Raw genomic sequence first — 16,752 nt, 5'->3', positions numbered from 1 at the left:
AAAGTGCCCAGGTCTTTTAGTTTCTGACAGAAACAACAGCATTTCTGCAAAGGTTGGGGAGTGCGTGTGTGCGCGTGTGCGCGCGTGTGTGCATGCATGTTTGTAGCATTTAGTAAACATTCCAAAGATTTCAAAGTCTCCAGGACTCCACGGGAAGTCCTTGTTGACTTGATAACTATGGTTAGGCAAAATGAAATGAGAGTCCAGGATAGGTCAAGATAAGGTAATTAACAAATTCCCTAAATACTCAACTAGAGAATTTCATGGCCAGTCTTTCTACAGATGATTATTCTTATTTTTCCTCTTCTGTTTTCAATTACAGTTCGTTAATTGAAACCTAGTAACTGGCCTGAAGTTATGTTCTATACTCACCTGTGTTTTGATCTTTATCTGTCTAGTCCTCATACTGCTTTTTGGCAGGCTTGTGATTCTGGCATGTAATACTTGGGGCAGGGTGGGGGCTGTTGATGTGATCTCTCGTCTGTGTTCCTGCATTTCTATTATGGTTGTTTATTGGCCAATCTCTTCTTGCTAGATTGAGTGCCCTTGGATTGGGAAGATCGCAGGGTTAGCTGCATTGCCTGGCACTAGGTCTGCCCCAGAAGGATGCTGAATATCATTGTACCCAATTAAACTGGAAGTTTGTTTCCTTTAAACTCCATGTCATCCAAGGTAAACACAGTCACATGTTGCCATTTAGGGTGATCTTGAGTGTTTTTTCTAATCTCCATCACCACCATTATCCAACCTAAGGCTTGTAAAAGATCTTTATACCGTTTCTTTCCAGGTTCAAGAGGCTCTGCTGAAGTTCTTTTAATCAATGTTCGATGACAACATTTTTATATCAGGCAAGGGCTGTTGTAGAGCTCTTTAAGATTCAATTACGTGAACATTAGTTCATGAGCTTCATTTGAGACAGGTTTATTTTGAGATGGGATCGATGCTTGTCATTTTCTATGAAATGATGAATGTCAGAGCCAGAGCTCTTGTGGCGGGTCCAGCTTGGGGGTGAGCAGGACGCAGGGTTCCTAACTGACCCAGATGATCCAAGGAGAACTGGGAGTCTGAGAACAGAAATAAAGCTGGAGCCTAGCCAGGAGTGGTACACAGGGCTGCGAATCTGACAGCAAAGCCGAAATCCAGGCCTGCAGGTGACAGAGCAATGACAGTTCATTGCTTCTCTGTACTGATTGCTTGTATGTTTCTTTTGCTATTGGATACTAATAGAATGACTCCGAATATGACCATAGAGTATAACTATTCTGTGAACAACATATAATATGGAAAGTCTGCTTTATGTGAGATGTTTCTCTGCAAATTATTGAGCAAAGAGTTATTATTTGTTATTGTTTAAATGATTGGTTTTAAACTACTAAATCTGATAAGATTTTTTTTCTAAATAGCATTTGGAAAAGGCAAAATGATGTAAAAATTCTATGTGTGTTTTACTTAGTACCACGGAAATCTCACTGGAATTAATACCTGTCATTTGGATGGAGAACTCATATGGTGAAAAGAGCTTAGACTCACAGCTCACCCTCGGCTCACAGCTCACCCTCGGCTGGCCACATTCTAGCCGTGCAACCTTAGGCAAGGTGGACCAGAAACTCAGGTTCTCCTACTTCACCGGTGGCATGAGGACGGCACCTCCATGGGAGGGCACTGTGTGGCATGGGGACACTGGGCGTGGGGACACTGCACTGCAAAGCTTAGACCCCGACACACAGCGGCTGGTGAATCAAGGATGGCTGTTGTTGTTTGGTGCTATCATTATTTTGAATAATTAAAGAAAAGAAAGTAGGAACATCTCAAGATAAAGGGAACAGATTCTAAGTTAACCTTTTAAAATTACTAGGCCCCTTTAACCTCCGGGAATATCACTCAGATAACAATGTCTTAGTATTACCGGAAGATTTACAGAGTCGAGCTTGTTTTTAACCCTAGATAGTGAGATAATCACATGAATGGAGAAAAAAGCACGCTTCTCTCACCTTTTAATAGAATAATACACATCATGTTACCGGAGACCCTTTTGTGCTGCTTTTTACAGTAAGAAAAAAAGTAATTAAACTTCAAAGTCAGATCCAAAAATAGCTACATGAGGACCTATGGTAAAAGCAGAGCTACAAGGTCTTCTTTTTGCTTCTGAAACCGAGGGTGATATAGGGGCTGTCCAGACCCGTGACATCCCTTGAAACTCAGAAAGAAGCCGGTGCTTGACTGGGTTCTCATGAGAATCAAATTGGAGCTGGAGGCTGTAGGAGGTAACACTTGGCCTGTCCTTTTGCCTCTGGTCATGTGCTGCCAAGTGAGAGGGCTCATGTGGCATCAAACCTGCCTTATCTTAAGGCTAACATCACATTTTCTCACCTTGGCCAGAGGTGCTGCAGAGAGAGAACTGCACAGTATTTGCAGAATTTGTTCAATAATTATTGTTAATCATTGATTTCACTAAAGATTGATGTTTGCTTTTTGCTCTCATAAACAAAACAGGAATATTCATAACAGTGGATTCTAGTAAGGCTAAAGTACCGTTTGTGTTGAGTGTCTGTATGCCATCAGAGTATTAGAAGTTTCGTACACATTAACATTGATCTTTGCAGGAACGTCAGAAGGCAGGTGGTATTAGGTCACATAGCTGATAGGGGACAGATCTAGGAATTGGCTACTGCTCAATTTGAATCCCAAATCAGTGCTCTCTCTGTTGTGCCTTTAAAGCCCCAGGACCCGGACAGGGCAGTATCGGTAACCCTTAGTAGGCTAGTCTCAACAGTGTTTGGCCCTTGACAAAATGCCACGAAGTTGGAACGTGTAGCCCTGAGAAGGGCCGTTGGCAGAGGCTGCAGAGTGGCTTTCAGAGTGGTTGGCCAGCTAAGACATCTGAATTTCATCAAAGAAAACCTCAGGTTGGGAATGCAGCACCAATAAAACCTTAACAACTTATTATCAATGCCTTGCACCACTGGAGGTTCAGTTTTCCCTCCGATTGAATCTTGTCTACCCTGTGCCCAAAGAGCCAGTGTGTGCCACGGGATCGCAACCTGGGAGATCGTTCCCTGCTACTGAGATAGGGATACTGCCCCATAGACACAGTTACACACTGCCATATGTAAACAGATCAGGAAAGGAGCAGGTGCCCAGCCCAGCCGGAGCTCCAGTTCACACAGAAGTTTTAGAAAACCCAAGAGGTAAAAGTTTAGAGAATATTGTCTTCTTCAAACCTCCCTCTAACACAATAAAGTGATAATAGACAAGAATGTAAAAACTTGTGGGAAAAAAAAGCTGAAGCTCAATTATTGACACTGTTTTAATAGATTTGAGAGGTATAGGAACAAAAATGACTTTAAAATAAATAAGTTATTAAGGTTTTATTGGTGCTGCATTCCCAACCTGAGGTTTTCTTTGGTGAAATTCAGATGAAATTTCACATCTTGTGCTATGGAATCCTGTGAAATGTTTGGAGGTTCAAATGGTTTGTGTTGGTTAAAGCAAGCTTTAGGCTTTGTTTTTCATTATGCTAATCAGTTTTTCCCCCAGCTTAATTGAAGTGTAAAGTCATCTGAACAACACTGGTCTTTTCTGTACACAAGGTTAAGAACCTCAGACAGCTAAGGCTGCTGCCAAGAAGTCTCCCAGTCATATTCTTCAGATTAATTACCTGCAGAAACAGAAGGAAGAAAATCCATTACAGGTTAAAGCAGTGATTTTGGCAGGATCTGAACAGCACTAGGATTATGTCATGGGGAAAACTTGAGCAAATCTCACACATGAGGGCTCTCCTGAGCAGATCTGACGTTTCCGCTTTTAACCATTTGTATCTGAAGGCAAATATTGAGGTGGTGGGGGTTTCTATTAAAATATTAAAATTGGCCGGGCGCGGTGGCTCAAGCCTGTAATCCCAGCACTTTGGGAGGCCGAGACGGGCGGATCACGAGGTCAGGAGATCGAGACCATCCTGGCTAATACGGTGAAACCCCGTCTCTACTAAAAATACAAAAACTAGCCGGGCGAGGTGGTGGGCGCCTGTAGTCCCAGCTACTCGGGAGGCTGAGGCAGGAGAATGGCGTAAACCCAGGAGGCGGAGCTTGCAGTGAGCTGAGATCTGGCCACTGCACTCCAGTCCGGGCGACAGAGCGAGACTCCGCCTCAAAAAAAATAAAATAAAATAAAATAAAATATTAAAATTAAACTTTTTCCTGTATAAATTCAGCAATATAATTTAAATATTCTGATTTATGCAGTTTTATTAAAGCCACTGAGACCACAGTGATGCTAAAGTTTTTGAGTGCAGGGAGCAGGCCAGTCTTGTCTTACTCTGCATGTTGTTTTATAATACTGATTTGAAAATGCAAGGTTATACTACAGAGACCACCTTTTTCCTCCTCAATCCTGTGCTGGCAGCCACAATAAATGTGCTTGAGTCCCAGCAGTGAGAGTGTGTGCCTTCTCTAGAAGCTGCTGTCTACACAAACAACCCAAACATGTCATAGAAACGCACAGTTCACCACACAGCCGGGTGTGGTGGCTCATGCCTGTGTAATCCCAGCACTTGGAGTGGCTGAGGCAGGATAATCACTGGAAACTAGGAGTTCAAGACCAGCCTGTGCAACACAATGAGACCCCATCTCTATAAAAAGTTTAAAATCACCTAGATGTGGCAGTGTGCATCTGTAGTTCCAGCTACTCAGCAGGCTGAGATAGGAGACTTGTTTGAGCCCAGGTCAAGGCTCTAGTGAGCTATAATCGCACCACTGCACTCCAGCCTGGGCAGCAGAGTGAGACACTATCGCTAAAGAAAAACATAAATGCGTGGTTCTATGTACAGATTCTTTCACGACTTAAAAAGCAAATATTATTAATTAAACATTAATTTCTAATTAATTATTCAGTACCAATTTGCATAACTGTTGAGACAGCACATAGGACTTTTGTTAAACTTGGATTTATTTTGGTAATTTTTATAGGAAACAACAACAACAACAATACTGACAACACCTTAATCACAGCTTCCATTTATTTATACATACACTATATGCAAAAATGTATTCTAAGTACTCTACATGTGTCAACTCATTTAATATTGTAGTAACCCTGTGAAATATTCTTGTTGTCTCTGTTTTATACATAGAGGCAGATAGAGATTAAGTAATTTGTCCTAGGTCATGTAGCTAGTAAGTAGCAGAGCTGGGATTTGAACCCAGATACAGGTAGCTTGACTCCATAGTCCATGCTCTTAAAGACTAAAGTCTATGCCTTTTCTGCTAGCACTGTCAACACTGACTTAGCTCTGGAATGTCTTCTCCTACCTTAGTAGAACTCTCCATGCCTTCCTCCTGAGGCCAGAGACCTTCCCAGGTAGGTGTGTGTTAACCCAGCATCCTACACAGTGGTTGTTACACCGAACCTGACCCTTCCTCCTTTTATTCACGTCAGAGGATTTCACAGAACTGTTTAATTACTCTTCAGAGGGAAGACAGATATAAAATACCTTCTTATCTTCCCCACTTCTCTCTCCCAGTGGCTTGACATTATGAAGTGAGATTTTCTTTCCCTCCTATCCAAAGTCAAAGGACAAATGGAGAAATTCCACAGAACTACTCTCCATTCACAAGAAGTTATATAGCAATTAAGGACAGTCTCTTTCCCTTGAGCAACAAGTGCTTAGTTTTCATTGAAATATTTCTCTGCTGAGCTCTCATAGTATAATAGCAACCAATCTCAACAAGCAAAAATAACTTCTAAATTGGCAAAACCAATGGGTGGACCTTATCTTACTTGAACTCATAAAATTACTTTATTTTATATGTTAACATTCGATAAAAACTGTCGTTTTTGAGATAATTCTATGTATTTTAACACAGTATAGTTTAATGTATCAACCACCAGTAAGGATATAGAACATTCCAGTTACCTCCAAATTCCCTTTTGCAGTGTCCCCAACCCAACATTTGGCAACCACTGATCCATTCTCCTTCATTACAGTTTTGTTTTTGGAGAATGTAATATAGATGGAATCATACAGCACGTAACCTTTTGAGACGGGCTGTCTTCATTCAGTATAGTGCCTTTGAGACCCACGCGAGTTGTTTTGTGTGTCAGTCATTCATCCCATTTTATTACTGAGTATATTCCATTGTATGAGTGCACCACAGTTTCTCCATTCATCAGTTGAAGGGCCTTTGAGTTGTCTCTAGTTTCTGTCAAGTCTGAACAGAGCCACCATAAACCTTGGCGTACCGGTTTTTGTATGAATATGTGTTTATTTTTCTAGAGCAAATACTTCAGAATTGCTAGGTCATATGGGAAATATGTGTTTATAAGAAACTGCGGAACTGTTTTCCAGGGTGGCCATGTCATGTTATGTGCTCACCGGCAGTGGGGAAGAGTGCGCTTCATTTGCTCCAAGTTCTCTCCGCACTCGGTTTTGTCAGCATTTTTACTTTTAACCGTCCTAATAGATGTGTAGGGATATCTCATTGTAGTTTTAATTTGCATTTCCATCATGACTAATGATGTTGAACGTCTTTTCCTGCGCCTGCTTGTTACCTGTATAACCTCTTTGGTGGCCTATTTAAGTCTTTTGCCCATTTTTTCCCCTTGCCTATTTTTAAAATTGGGTTGTTTTCTCACTGCTGAGTTTGTAAAGTTCTTTATATTTCTCATTCAACAGAGAGAAACAGAAAAAGAGGACACGCACACATCCCCACCAGTACTCCTAACAAACAGTATGGTCCTACATTGGGAGCATAAAGAATAGTATATTTAGATCTAGGAGAGGAGGAGCGTGAGAAAAGGATGTTTACAAGTTGTTCTTGCTTTATAGTTTTATTTCTTTAAAGAGATATGCTTAAGACATAGGTTTAAAAAGACCTATACATTATTTTTTTTAAAGAGCTTAGTGGCTCTCTTGGTTAATAGATATCTGTTATTCTCTGTCAGAAGTGCCATAGACACACTTGAAAACTATTTCTATGTGTGAAACAATTATCTGTTACTTAGAAAATTAACAGAGTCTGAATTTAAGGGCAAGACAGAATTATTTATCCAGGAAGCAGAAGTTACAAGGTGACAGATTTCAATGTCAGAGGCCACTTACTATTATCTGACTATTCCATATGTTTTCATATTTCTGCATTTTTGTTTAAATTGTTTATTTCCTTTGCTTGGAATGCCATTCTTTTTCACCTGGTGAATTTTTTTTTTTTTTTTTTTTTTGATACAGAGTCTTGCTCTGTCACCCAGGCTGGAGTGCAATGGCACGATCTCGGCTCACTGCAACCTCCGCCTCCCAGGTTCAAGCGATTCTCCTGCCTTAGCCTCCTGAGTAGCTGGGACTACAGGTGTGTGCCACCACGCCCGGCTAATTTTTATATTTTTAGTAGAGATGGGGTTTTGCCTTGTTGGCCAGGCTGGTCTTAAACTCCTGACCTCAGGTGATCCATCTGCCTTGGCCTCCTAAAGTGCTGGGAGTACAGGCGTGAGCCACCACGCCTGGCCCTGGTGAATATTTTTACTCTTCAAGGCCAACCCCTGCTTGATCCCATTTTTCCAAATACAACTAATATTTTCTTTGTTCACTTATCACTTTGTATATTTATATAACTTATCAAATTATTTTAGGAATTTGTAGGCATGTGTCTTCTCCACTAGACAGAGAGCTTCTTAAGGATAGCTGTGTGAGCCAATCATCTTTTATCCCTAACAACTAATTTAATGCATACTTCAAAAGAGACACTCATTTACCCGATTATTCATTAATTTACCAAATATTTATTTAGTTCCCACTGTGTGTTAGGTTGAGCGGCAGAGTAGTCAACCAACAGAAAAGATTCCTGCTTTCTGGAGCTTACATTTTGTTGACCTTTTCAGATAACAAGATTCTCCTTTTCTAAAACAGTGGTTTTAAAGCTATTAGTTTTCCTCAAAGCCCTGCTTTAGCTGCATTCCATGTATTTTGCTATGTTGCATTTTCATTATCATTTGATTAAAATATTTTCTAATTTTCCTGGTATCTTCTTTGATCCAATGATTATTTAGAAATGTATTGCTTCATTTCCAAATATTTGTAATTGATTTCTAACAATATCATTGTAGTCAGAGAACATACTTTTTCAATCTTTAAATTTATCCAGATCTGTTTAATGACCCAGAATATGATGTGTCCTGAAAATGTACCATATGCAGTGCCATAGTTAGCTACAGTTTTCTCTACCTATCAATTAAGTCAACATGGTTTATAGTGTTGTTCAAACATTCTGTGTCTGTACTGGTTTTTTGTTTTTTTGTTTTGTTTTGTTTTGTCTTTGAGATGGAGTCTCGCTCTGTCGCCCAGGCTGGAGTGCAGTGGTGCGATCTCCACTCACTGCAAGCTCCGCCTCCTGGGTTCATGCCATTCTCCTGCCTCAGCCTCCCATGTAGCTGGGACTACAGGTGCCCGCCACCGTGCCCGGCTAATTGTTGTATTTTTAGTAGAGACGGGGTTTCACCGTGTTAGCCAGGATGGTCTCGATCTCCTGACCTCGTGATCCGCCCATCTCAGCCTCCCAAAGTGCTGGGATTACAGGCGTGAGCCACTGCACCTAGCCTGTTTGTTTGTTTTAAGATAGAATCTCATTCTGTTTTCAAGGCTAGAGTGCAGTGGCATGGTCATAGTTCACTGTAGCCTTGATCTCCTGGGCTCAATGATCCTCCCATCTATAAGCCTCCCAAATAGCTGGGACTACAGGCATGTGCCACCATGCCCAGCTAGTTTTTTTTTTTTTTTTTTTTTTTTTTTTTGAGACAGAGTCTTGCTCTGTGGCCCAGGCTGGAGTGCAGTGGCGTGATCTCGGCTCACTGCAAGCTCCACCTCCCAGGTTCATGCCATTCTCCTGCCTCAGCCTCCTGAGTAGCTGGGACTACAGGCACCCACCACCATACCTGGCTAATTTTTTGTAGTTTTGGTAGAGACAGGGTTTCACCATGTTAGCCAGGATGGTCTCAATCTCCTAACCTCGTGATCTGCCCACCTCAGCCTCCCAAAGTGCTGGGATTACAGGCTTGAGCAGCTGCGCCTGGCCTTAAATTTTTTATAGAGATGAGATCTTGCTATGCTGCCAAAGCTTTTACTGATTTTTTAAATTAGTTGTTCTATCAGTTGCTGAGAGAGGGACATTAAAATCTTTGGGAAAAATTATAGAATTGTATGTTTCCAATTTTAATTCTGTCAGTTTTGCTTCATATATTTTAAAGCTCTATTAGGCACATATGTTTATGATTGTTGTGTTTTTCTGATAATTGACCTTTTTTTCATTATGAAATGGCCCTTTTTATTTCTGGTAGTACATTTTATTTGACATCTATTTTATCTGATATTACATCCAGCCTTTTTATGCTTATTGTTTCCATGGTATATATTTTTTCCATTCATATACTTTCAACCTATCTGTATCTTTGTATTTAAAATGTATCTCTTAATGCAAATCAAAACCACAATGAGATACCATCTCACACCAGTTAGAATGGCAATCATTAAAAAGTCAGGAAACAACAGGTGCTGGAGAGGATGTGGAGAAATAGGAACACTTTTACACTGTTGGTGGACTGTAAACTAGTTCAACCATTGTGGAAGACAGTGTGGCAATTCCTCAAGGATCTGAAACTAGAATTATCATTTGACCCAGCCATCCCATTACTGGGTATATACCCAAAGGATTATAAATCATGCTGCTATTAAAGACACATGCACACATATGTTTACTGTGGCACTATTCACAACAGCAAAGACTTCGAACCACCCCAGATGTCCATCAGTGATAGACTGGATTAAGAAAATGTGGCAAATATACACCATGGAATACTGTGCAGCCATAAAAAAGGATGAGTTCATGTCCTTTGTGGGGACATGGATGAAGCTAGAAACCATCATTCTGAGCAAACTATCGCAAGGACAGAAAATCAAACTGCATGTTCTCACTCACAGGTGGGAACTGAACAATGAGAACACTTGGACACAGGGTGGGGAGCATCGCACACTGGGGCCTGTCATGGGGCTGAGGGAGGGGAAGGGATGGAATTGGGAGATATACCTAATGTAAATGACAAGTTGATGGGTGCAGCACACCAACATGGCACGTGTATACATATGTAGCAAACCTGCACATTGTGCACGTGTACCCTAGAATGTAAAGTATAATAATAATAAATTTTAAAAGATTTTTAAAAAGTAAAAGTGTATCTCTTGGAGACAGCACATAGTTGGGTTTTGCTTTTTTTAAAAAAAAATGTATTCTGACTTCTTTTGCCTTTTAATTGGTATGTTTAATGAAATTACTGGTTTAATGTAACATGTAATATAATTATTGCTATACTAGGTTTGGGTTTAGCATTTTATTTTTTACTTGTCTTTCTTTTTTGTACCTCTGTTACTCTTTTCCTTCCTTCTTTTGAATTATTTGAATACAGAATTTCATTTTAAATTTTCTGTTGGCTTTTTAGCTACACTCCTTTGCATTATTCTTTAGTCATTTATGAGGGATTACAATAAACATCTGTGACTTTTCCACTACGGTTAATACTAACCCCTTACAGTTAACAATAACTGCTTACATGAGATCTATTGTACAACATTATGACTATAGTTAATAACATGTACGTATTCTTGAGAACTGCTAAGAGAGTAGATTTTAAGTGTTCTCACCACAAAAATAAGTATGTGAAGTAGTACATGTGTTAGCTCAGTTTAGCCATTCCACAATGTATATGTGTATTTTAAAACATGTTGTATACAATATATACAATTTTTGTCAATTAAAATCAGTAAAATCCACATATAATGATGTGTACTTCATATAAAATATTGAAATCCTGCAACTTGTAGGTCCATATTTACCCCATCTTTTATGTTATGGTACTCATATGTATTACATAAAAATACATTATAAACCCTTAAAGACAATATTTTAATTTCTGTCTTTAGAAGTTTGTAAGTTCAAGGCTGGGTGCAGTGGCTAACACCTATAATCCCAGCACTTTGTGGGGACGAAGCAGGATCACTTGAGACCAGGGGTTCAAGACCAGCCTGGGCAACACAGTGAGACCCTGCCTCTATAAAAAATTTTAAAATTAGCCGATTATGGTGGGGTGCGCCTGTAGTCCCAGATCCTCAAAAGGTTGAGGTGGGAGGATCACCTGAGCATAGAAGATGGAGGCTGCAGTGACTGTGATCACACCACTGTACTCAAGCCTGGGCAATGGAGTAAGACCCTGTCCAAAAAAAAAAAATTTAAGGTTTCATGATAACATAAAAGGAAAATGGAAAAAGGAAAAAAAATGAGTCTTTGAACTGATTCAGGTATTTATCATTTCCAGTGCTCTTCATTTTTTTCTTAGGGTCTGAGTTTGTATCTTATACAATTTCTCTTTAGCCTGAAGAACTTTTATTAGCATTTCTTGCAGTGCAGGTCTTTTGGTGATTAATTCTTTCTGGTTTTGTTCCTCTGAAAATGTCTTTATTTTACTTGCTTTCTTGGAAGATATTTTGCTGGATGTAAAATTCTGGATTTAGTTTTTTCTCACTCCATACTTTAGAGATGTAGTTCCGCTCTCTTCTGGTCTCCGTAGTTTATGATAAGTCAGCTGTTAATCAGACTGCCGTTCTCTTGTATTTAATATGTCATTTTTCTCTTGCTGCTTTTGGTGTTTGTTCTTTATCTTTGGTTTTCAACAGTTTGACTATAATGTGCCTTGAGGTGAGCTGTTTTGTGTTTATTTTGCTTAGTCTTTGATTAGTATTTTGTAATTGTGTGTGTGTGTGTGTGTGTGTGTGTATATATATATTTTTTTTTTTTTTTTTTTGAGACAGAGTCTTGCTCTGTTGCCCAGGCTAGAGTGCAGTGGTACAGTCTTGGCTCATTGGTTCAAGTGATACTCCCACCTGAGCCTCCCAAGTAGCTGGTACTATAGGCGTACCCAGCTAATTTTTGAATTTTTAGTAGAGATGGGGTTTTACCATGTTGGCCAGACTGGTCTTGAACACCTGACCTCAGGTGATCCATTTGCCTTGGCCTCCCAAAGTGTTGGGATTACAGACGTGAGCCACTGCACCGGGCCTGTAATTGTATATTTCTGTTCATTAAATTTGCGCTATTTTGGCCATTTGTTTGTTTTGTTTTTGCACCACTGCAGTCTGGCCTGGGCGACCCTGTCACCCAGGGTCTTGCTGTGTCACCCAGGCTGGAGTGCAGTGGCACCATCTCAGCTCACTGCAGCCTTGACCTCTTGGGCCCCAAGAAACTGTCCCACCTCAGTCTCCTGAGTAGCTGGTACTACAGGTACATAACCACCACACCTGACTAATTTTTTTTTTTTTTTTTTTTGGTATTTTGTAGAGGCAGAGTTTTGTCATGTTGCCTAGACTGCTTTCAAACTCTTGAGCTCAAGCAGCTTGCCCACCTCAGCCTCCCAAAGTGTTCTCTGGGTTCTCTGGTTGGAGAGCACAGTAAGTGAAGGGAAGAATGATGTAAAATGAGATTGGAGAGGAAAGAAGATCATGGAGAGGTTTACAGACCCTGATAAGGAGCTGGGAATTATGATTCTATGTCAGAAAATATGATTACCATAATTGTAAGGGTCGCTTGCCAAACTCATATTGCTTTATCCTTCAGAGTCTTGACCAATGGATAGGGTGGCCTTGTGATTGTATGACCTACCTGTCAGTTAACATAATTGGAGCAGAAGCTAGAAGACCATGCAGACTGGGTTTCTGCCATATGTGGGAAGTTGAAGTAGACTTCCCACTGCTAAGGTTCTCCGATATTGCTGAAAACAAGTTGGCCTGCATGTAGAAAAGTATAATGACAATTAAAATCACACTTTAAAATGAAGAGCGCAAATGTAGAGAATGAAAAGACCATTGTAGAATGAAGAGCTGTAGTTACACACAGCTAAAGATTTCACGATTTCTGCGCAAGAGCAGTATCTTTAGTCCGTAAGTGTCATTATGTTAAAACAATGGGCTTAAAACAATGTGCTAGATAGAGTATGTTTATTGATCTGATTTCCGGGGAACACTTGAAACTCACTTGATCCTTTCTTTGGTTTAGATGACAGCGCTTCTGCTGCAAGTAGCATGGAGGTGACAGACCGCATTGCTTCACTGGAGCAGAGAGTCCAGATGCAAGAAGACGACATCCAGCTGCTCAAATCAGCTCTAGCTGATGTGGTTCGGCGGCTGAACATTACTGAGGAACAGCAGGCCGTGCTTAACAGGAAAGGACCTACCAAAGGTGGGCATTTGAGTGACACAGGAACTTTAGTAGAATTGGTCTCAAGGTAGAATCTTGCTCTAGCAAACACATTGTGCTCTTTAATATTGACAGAGAATCAAAACTTAGAATAACAAGAAAACTATCTTAGCACTGTCAACATAATCACATGAAGTATGATAGTATTTTGGGGCTTTTTGTTGGTGAATTGTATAGCCCAGTGATGTACATTTGTAGGTGATCATTAAATGCTTGTTGAGTCAAGGAAGGAACAGTCCAAATGAACCACTGAGAACAGTTTTTTATCAAGATTCTCTGGGATGGAGAGAGCTTGCAGAAAGAACTACGGTCCTTTGGGCTGCTTTTGGAGGTTGTTCTACCTAGCTTGTTTTTGAAAACTCTCATTTCTTTATATGTACGTAACTTATACTATAATTCAGTTCAGCACAGCAGCACTCGATCATATGCCACATTCAAAGCTCTGAGCCAAGCACTGGGGGTGCAGAGGTGGCGGGCCTTCCTTTCAGAAACTCAGAATCCTATGTTATCACTAGCTTTTCCCCTCTTCTAGCTGCAGAGCAAGCCACTCCCATGCAAAGCCCTCTGTTCCTTTTGAATCTCCTCTGCTGTCCACAGGGACATCACCTGCTATAGAGCTCTGTCCTTGGTAGATTTCTCACAAATTTAAGTCATCATTTCATGTCCCTGTGGCTCTTGGGAATGAGATATTAAGAAGCAATATTTGTGTTAAATAATTCTGTCATTATCTTCTTAGAAGATAATGGAATTAGACAATTAGACAATTTTGGAACTAAAAGGCCTCATGACAATTTCTGTCCTGCTAGCTGGCTCCCTTGTGTCTGCGTGAACTCACGCATGGTTCATCTTTAGCCAGAATCACTCTTCCTCGTGACTAACTGTAGAAAAGAGAATTCTTCTTGGCTGTGAGATGCCTTTGGCAAAAACGTTTTTTGAGATTACAACATTTAGATGTTCCTTTAAAAATACTTTTCATTGGCTAGGCACAGTGGCACATGCCTGTAATCCCAGCACTTTGGAAGGCTGAGGCGGTTGGATCACTTGAGCCCAGGAGTTCAAGACCCATCTAGGCAACATAGTGAGACCTCATCCCTACAAAAGATTTAAAAGTTAGCTGGGTGTGGTAGCAAGTGCCTGTGGTCCCAGCTACTCAGGAGGCTGAGGTAGGAGGTTGCTTGAGCCCAGGAGGCCAGGGCTGCAGAGAGCACCACTGCATTCCAGCTGGTCGACAGAGCAAGACCCCATCTCAAAACAAAAACAACAGAAGGACTACCTTTCATTGTTATTTCAATTTAACAAATTATTTCACAGTTAATGTGTATTTTCCTTGGAGTCAGGAGGGAGAACTGTCTAAGGTTGCGTCTTTGAGTTTTTTTCTCAAGTACTTGGCTGCATTTCCACACATTTGTGGGAAGAAATCAGTTTCTTTGTCGTCCCAGGTAGTTATCACCAGCTCCGTGTGAGATGGCTACACCTGTTGGGCTGATGTCTGCATTTTGAATAATCATTTTAAGTAACCTTTTTTCCTTCTGAGTTACAAAGTGATTCAGGTATTTTAAATATAAACCGCATTATTCTAAGTATTCTTGACCTACCCAGCTTTCCACAAATAAATCTGATGACTGCTGTGTCTGAAGGGTACATTTGAAGGTGCTGCTTTATATAAAACTTCAGACTTCTGAAACTTCCTTATTTTTAGAAAACTACGGGAAGAAAATAACAGGGCGTGCCCAAGAGTTTTATTTTCTTGATTAAGAATGACATTTGAATTTCATAACTGCACAGAAAAATAAATTTTTTCGTAGTCGTCTGATATTTCTTTATAAACATTCTTTTCCTAACTGAAAGTAAATCAAAGCTTAGTTGCCAGAAGGTCACACCAAGAATTAGAAAAAACGATTCACAAGAAAGCAGGTGAGTGGGCTGCATCCGTGAATGGAGGGACCTTGGGCTCCCTACTTTCTGTGCAGCTAATTAGAGGACAGTGGAAACAGGGGCAGGAGGGGCGTGCCTGTGGGAGGGCTGTGCCCATGGGAGGGGTGTGCCTGCAGGAGGGGTGTGCCTGCAGCAGCTGCCCTGGCTGTGCTCATCTTTGAGGGAGCTGCCATGTGGGCACTTGGGAACTGGTGCCCATACCTCTCTGTCTTTAGAGCTGGCTCTGTGTAGTCGTGGTTGGAATGGGGCATCTTTTAGGCGGGATGGATTTTAGGCAAATCCCCTTTGGTTTTAAGTGGCCACACAATTATCACTTCATAATATTTTGACCTGCCATCCTCATATAGACTTGAAGTAGCCTGGACACATGACATTCTTATTTTTATTTCTTAGACAGGTTCTTGCTCTGTTGCCCAAGCTGGAGTGCAGTGGTGTGATATTGGTTCTCTGCAACCTCCGCCTCCTGAGTTCAAGCGATTCTCCAGCCTCAGCTTCCCGAGTAGCTGGGACTACAGGCACACACCACCACACCCAGCTAATTTTTTTGTATTTTTAGTAGACACAGGGTTTCACCATGTTGGCCAGGCTGGTCTTGAACTCTTGACCTTAGGTGATCCGCCTGCCTTGGCTTCCCAAAGTACTGAGATTACAGGCGTGAGCCACTGCATCTGACCTACATTCTTATTTTTAAATATCAAGTGATTTTCTCCCCCAGAGTTAGTTTTTTAATGCTCAGGGCTGACTCAGTATGTTGAGGTTTGGGTGTACAGCTTTTGCTGTCTGCCGAGTGCTGGGGATGGCTGTGCCACCAAGAAGCAGGCGGGTACTCTCTGGGGGTCCTGCTCAAAGCCTGTGCGGGAAGAGTGCATGTCTTTCTGCTGCCATAGCCTCTGCCTAGTTTTTAGGCTGCAGTCAACAGTCACTGGCCTCAGTAGTACCTGTGGGGCCATAGATAATCATTCTGATTCCTTTCCACAATAATACTCCACTTCTCTGAAGAATGTTATCATGACCTCTAAGCTTTGACTAACTGTATCATTCTTCATATGCCTTGATTAGTATAACAATGAGAACTGCAGGTTCATGGAAATAATTCACTAACAACTAAGGTCAAGGCTTCCTGAAATGGGGAGAGATTGTGGCCCACTGTAATGTGCTGGGCCTGTGGATAGGTATTCTGTAGAGAGGGAGCTGTCACTTATTCTCCTGTCCCTGCTGTTGGCCTGCTTGCCCCAGTTACCCAGGTCTTCTTTCCCTTGAGAATACTGCCTTGGGTCTCAGGATTTCCTCAGTCTCTGTGAGCTCCCCAGACTCTGTTTTCTCCTTTTCCTTTGATATTTTTTAAGAGTTTTTCGGAGTTGCAGTTGGAGTGGGGCAATACTCTGGCAGCAGAATATAGTGAACAGACCCCTTAGATATTGCTATTGTGAGTGTAAGTACAGACAAATGATGGATGAATAAGGGAATTCATTGCAGCACTGTGCACACTGGAGAAAAAGTGGATGGGAAACAATAAGGGAGCAACAAGCAGTAG

General features: G+C 41.1%; 1 protein-coding gene across 6 annotated transcripts in view; it reads left to right on the top strand.

Moving 5' to 3' along the window:
• The window catches only part of EML1 (EMAP like 1), a 204,084-nt gene that overhangs the window by 99,283 nt on the left and 88,049 nt on the right, over positions 1-16,752 (top strand). For 5 of the 6 annotated variants that reach the window (XM_033191355.1, XM_033191358.1, XM_033191356.1 and 2 more), the window contains exon 2: positions 13,083-13,265. In XM_033191355.1, the coding sequence (XP_033047246.1) occupies positions 13,083-13,265 (183 nt within the window). Of the gene's footprint in view, positions 1-575; positions 673-13,082; positions 13,266-16,752 lie in introns of those variants that run through there. The other variant, XM_033191357.1, reaches the window with a different exon arrangement.

The sequence above is a fragment of the Trachypithecus francoisi genome, unplaced genomic scaffold (genome assembly GCF_009764315.1).
Source record: "Trachypithecus francoisi isolate TF-2019V2 unplaced genomic scaffold, Tfra_2.0 Lachesis_group3, whole genome shotgun sequence".
Lineage (NCBI taxonomy): Eukaryota > Metazoa > Chordata > Mammalia > Primates > Cercopithecidae > Trachypithecus > Trachypithecus francoisi.
Note: the sequence above shows the minus strand (reverse complement) of the source record. Positions and strands in the feature narration are given on the sequence as shown.